The sequence below is a fragment of the Propithecus coquereli genome, unplaced genomic scaffold (genome assembly GCF_000956105.1).
Source record: "Propithecus coquereli isolate 6110/MARCELLA unplaced genomic scaffold, Pcoq_1.0 Scaffold316, whole genome shotgun sequence".
NCBI classification, from domain to species: Eukaryota; Metazoa; Chordata; class Mammalia; order Primates; family Indriidae; genus Propithecus; species Propithecus coquereli.
Genome location: NW_012148797.1, coordinates 2,685,366 through 2,690,316, shown reverse-complemented (window position 1 = coordinate 2,690,316; position 4,951 = coordinate 2,685,366). Strand labels below are relative to the sequence as shown.

The following is a 4,951-nucleotide window of genomic DNA, read 5'->3' as shown; positions in this document are numbered from 1 at the left end:
ATTTGGGGGCTTTCATTTGTCCTTGCTTCCTTACTTGTCCCGGAAATGTTTAGACATGCTGAGAAACAGTAGGAGCTCTGTCAATAAAACACCTCTCCCTATTTTTCAATGACCCAAGCTGGAAAGTTTAATGTGGCGCCAGGCCACTTGTTTCGTGGAAGCAGAGGGAATGCGATTCCCAGCCCGGGCTACGCTAATCCTACTGTCCCCTGCAGTGAGAGGTGTTTGGGTCACCCCCCATCTGGGATGGTCGCAGCCCAGGGAAGTTCGACCTGGCCTGCAGTCAGGGAAAGACAGCGAAAGAGCCTGGCTACACAGAGGCAAGAACGGGCCATGGATTCTTGCAGCCAAAATGTCATCTGGTTGGGAAAAGCCACTACAGTGGGGGCGGAGGTGGGTAGAAAATGCAGCAACTTAAGAAGTTTAGGGTGAATGAAGGCTAGCTAGACTGAGCAACCTGTTAAACCTGAAGAGGAAAGGTAATGTAGCTTCACATGAAATCTGAAAAACTAACACCCGAGCTCGGTGACCAAGTGAGAGGGAGCGCTGTGCATCTGGCAACGTTAACAGGGACAAAAGGAAATCACGACGTGCCGAAGACATTCCAGGAGGTATCCGCCGTTCAGACCCTCGTGGTGGTTCGGGTGTCGCCGTAAGCGGCAGCTTCTGCCCTTGGTTTCCCCTTCTGAAAAATCTAGGCGCGGGCAGGCTGAACTCAGGCGGGTGAGACAATTCCACGTGGGGGGGCGGGGATTCAAAACAGAGGGAGGCCTGAGAAATCACACGCTTCGCACAGGCCCGCGTAAACGCCGTGGGACCTTAAGAAGAAGGCCCGTGTGGACCTTGAGAGCGTGCCGGGCCCAGGTCCCTAGAAGCCCCTACAGAGCCGGGAGCCCGACCGCCCGTGCAGGTTACCCGCCACCGACCCCGCGGTGCCCGGCTCGGCTCAGCCGCCCGCTCGGCGCACGGGGCGGGGCCGGGGGCGGGGCCGCGTCCGGGGGCGGGGCCGGGCGGGCGCGCGGGCGGCGCGGAGGGAGGGTGTCGCGCTGAGGGAAGCGGCCCGCGGCGGAGGGAGGGGAGGCCGAGTCCTGGAAGCGGAGCTCCGCGCTGGGACTGGTTCCTTCGCAGCCATTTTCTGTCCAACCAAACAGCCGATTGGAGACGGGAGCCAACCAGGGCTGCATTGGAGGTTTGTGTCTCGCTTCGGCCAATGATCGCTCCTAAACCGACTCCACTTTAGCTCGAATGAAATGTCCGTCTCCTCCCGGCGCCGTCCCCGCCGCCAACGCCGCCGCGGCCGGGGGCACTCGCCTCCCTCCCGCTCGCCCGCCCTCTCGCCCGGGCCGGGGCTGCGGCCAGCGCCCGCGAGGCCGCTCCTGCTGCGGGCCGGGCCGGGCAGCGGGCGCGGGGCCGCGGCGCGGCTCTTTGTGCGCCGGGCCGAGGAGCGGTGGGACGCGGGCCAGGCCGCCTCCCGCTCGCCGCCGTTGAGCTCCGGGCCCGCGGCCGAGGAGGGGCTGCGGGGCACCGTCGGAGCCCCCCTCTCGGCGGCACCCGGGGCCGGCTCCATTTTGTGCGGGGACCCGGCCGGGGAACGCGGGCCGGGCCTTTGCCCCCGGCCCCGGCTGTGCCCCCTCGGCCTTAGCCACCGCGCGGGTCCCCAGGGGGGTGCCCCCCTCCCGCGGGGCCGTGGCCGGGCCCGGCCGCTTTGTCTGCCCGCGCACCCCGGGCGGGAGGCGGGCGTTGGGCTCGGGGCCCGAGGTCGGCCCGGCGAGTCGGGGGATGCGCGCCAGGGGCGTCCGCTCCGCACTCGGGGGACTGACAGGTCGGCCGGACACGGCCGTGGGGCCGGAGCCACCCCGGACACCTGAGTGGGGAGGAAGCGAGGTCCCGGGGAGGAAGGAATGGCTTTGGTTTCCCCGCAGCCTGGTTTACACGTAAAGAATGCAGCCATCTGGCGGCTTGCGGTCCCTGGACTTGCCCCGAAGGTGTGGGAAGGAAGCCTTTCGGATTGGACTGAGGTTTTAATCATCGGTGGTGGGAGGCGGGAGGATATGCGGGGCCTTAGGAACGGTAGTCTCCGAGAACAAAGAATTATAGAGCACCCACAAATCGTAATCTCGCCCAGAGTACTCTAACAAGGTAATTTAAACAAGGTTAGGTGGCATGCCACCTTTTAAAAAAAATGGCATCCCACTAACCCGCATGGACTCCATAGTTCCGTGGTTCGTGCCACAAATCACTGGGGTGGTTTCGGCTCTCTTAGTATGGAAACTAATGAGCAACATAAAGTCGTGAGGTGCACTGATCAATGTCAGTGGCATTAACAAATAGGGATTTTATTTGTAAAGTATTGAAAGTTTAACCAAAATTCCTTAAAAGGCAATTATTCCTTCCCTGCACTGCTCTTGTAGCTTAAATTAAGAATTGCTGTATATTGATGCAAAACTCTGGTTGTTGATGCCAAAGAATGGAGGGTGGAGGAAGGGACTACTGCTTTTCTTGGATACAAATTTGCATTTCTTCAAACATTAAACAGATGTATGCATTCCCTTGAGCTTTTACATATATCATAACCTGCCCTTAAGAAAATATATACCATATGAGGTGATAGTGTTTTTCTTTAATGTACTGAATCTAAATATATACTGAATCAACTATTTGGGTGACCGAATGTGGTGTGGTGTGATCCCCCCGCACCCCTTTCCAAGCGAAATACATAAATATATATAGCTTCTATATTTTAAGTGTACTGAGGGCTTTTTTTCCCTAAAGACACCCTAACAAAAATAACATTTCTAGCTGTAAGGAAGGACTTTGCTGGGCAATTTTGGAGTTAGAGGACACTATTTTAAAAGAAATTAGAAATTACTTTTAATATTATAGCAGATGTCAAGCAGTCTTTGCTGCCCGGACCTTTTTAATAGCATTTTAAAAATTGAATTCAGTGGCTATAATTTTTTCTGCTACTTACTGGATTTCATGCTTGAATGCATATCAGTATTTCTTCTCCCTTTAAAATTTAACACTGAAAGGATATGTTTTTGTTTTGTCCTTTCCCCCTCAAGCCCCATTTAATTGTTTCATTTGAAAAAAGGAAAAGAGCAAATGAGAAATGAAGGTTGTAACATTGCAATTGATACTAATTTATTCAGCTATTTATGCCTTACAGTGAGACTGAAGTGCTATTCAGATGTGATTTTAGTCCAAAATGGTGGTGCTTCAAAATTAAAAATAAGGGTCTTGATTGTGTTGGTTTTTTTTTTTTTTTTTTTTATGTTTTCTGGGCAGACTCTATCTTCTTTCCAGTATAATCTGAGATACTTAATTTAAAAGCATTCTATTCTGAGATAAATATTTCCCCTTTTTGAGTTATAGAGTGCCTAAATCTCATTCTGAAACAGTAAGAAAAGCATTGCCAAAGCAATTGATAAGTGGTGTGTTAATTCTTTAAGTAATTTAGATGTGTAATTTTCAGTCTCTCGCATATTACATTCTTTGGCCCCTATTTGGATTTGGTGTATTGTGAGGAATATTTTAGTCATGTTCACATGACTAAATTCAGGGTTATGTTGGAAAAGCAATTGCTCCCTCCCTCCATGGAATTAACTTTTTTTGTAAGTTGCCCAAATTAAATCTTCCAATTCAATAAACCTTTGTTGGGTGCCTGCTTTTTATATCATTTTATACCATGCATCCATTGATTAAGATTAGTAGACAGAGTTATACATGCCCCCTTTAATTTTACTAGAAAGAAAGCCTATAGGCTGTACATATTTACTGCTAATAGATGTTTATCTTTTAGGTTGAAATAGAGCAAAAATTGGACACCTTTTTAGACAGGTGTTCTTGAGCACCACTGACAACACGGTTCTGACAGTATTTCATGACAGTAAGTATGTTTTACCATTTTGATTGTGAATTAGATTTAAACAGTAATTGGCTAGAAACAAGATTATAACTGATTAATATTAGAGATGCCTGATAGTATGAATGCCTTTCAAGTCTAGACAGATAGTTCCTCTCTGCTCATTCCTCTTGCTTCCTTATTGTCATTTATTTGTATATATTAAATGTTTCCCATGGGCCCCCAAGTGCTGTTGAGACTACAGAGTAGAAAGCCTGTCCCAGCTGTTAAGGGGCTGTCTCTGTAGCTGGTAGGGCTTTAGTTGAATTGAATACTTACAGGACAGTTAGGTGCCGAATGGAAAATGCTGACTCTAAGTGCAGTAGAGGTGGAAAAAAGAGGTGTGGTGAGCCTGGGTAGTAGGCAATGTCGTGGAGGGAGCCTGTAGGCCTCAAACTGAGCCGTAAAGTATGAGTGGGATTTGGATAGTTGGAGGGTGTCACCAAAAGCAAAAGCCTGAAGGCAGAAATGAGTAACTTGTGTTGAGGGGATGGGGAGTAGAGGTGCATGGTTCAAGTGGAGATGTCACCGGATAATGTAGTAAGGAGGTAACACTTGGCCCATCTGGATAGTTAGTTCTGGATATGCTGCTACTATGTATCTGTGACCTTGGGCATCACAACTTCTTTGAGCTGTGCTTGCTTCACTCCTAAAATGAAAGAACTACATTTGGTGATTCCTATATAAGGCACATTATAGCGCTAAGATTTTTATTGGCCTGGAAGATAGAGAAGAGTAAGAAGTTGAATTAGGATAAGTGGGGGATCTGTCACCTAAAGCCATGAAAATGAGGTCTGGATTTGATGTAGGAGGCCTTTAGGAACCTTTAGGAATAGGTTCAAGAGCTATAGAAACAGTATTGTTTAAACAGTATTGTTTATACTGTCTTAAAACAGTATGTTAGACTGGGCGCGGTGGCTCACACCTGTAATCTTAGCACTCTGGGAGGCCGAGGCGGGTGGATCGTTGAAGCTCAGGAGTTCGACACCAGCCTGAGCAAGAGCGAGACCCTGTCTCTACCAAAAATAGAAAGAAATTAATTGGACA

General features: G+C 49.7%; 1 protein-coding gene across 1 annotated transcript in view; it reads left to right on the top strand.

The window, feature by feature from the left end:
* Nucleotides 1–1,656: 1,656 nt before the first annotated feature.
* Nucleotides 1,657–4,951, top strand: part of NFYB (nuclear transcription factor Y, beta) — a 39,243-nt gene continuing 35,948 nt past the window's right edge. Inside the window, exons 1-2 of the mRNA XM_012650251.1 lie at nucleotides 1,657–2,139; nucleotides 3,803–3,889. Of these exons, the coding sequence (XP_012505705.1) occupies nucleotides 3,884–3,889 (6 nt within the window). The 5' untranslated portion in view covers nucleotides 1,657–2,139; nucleotides 3,803–3,883. The remainder of the gene's footprint in view (nucleotides 2,140–3,802; nucleotides 3,890–4,951) is intronic.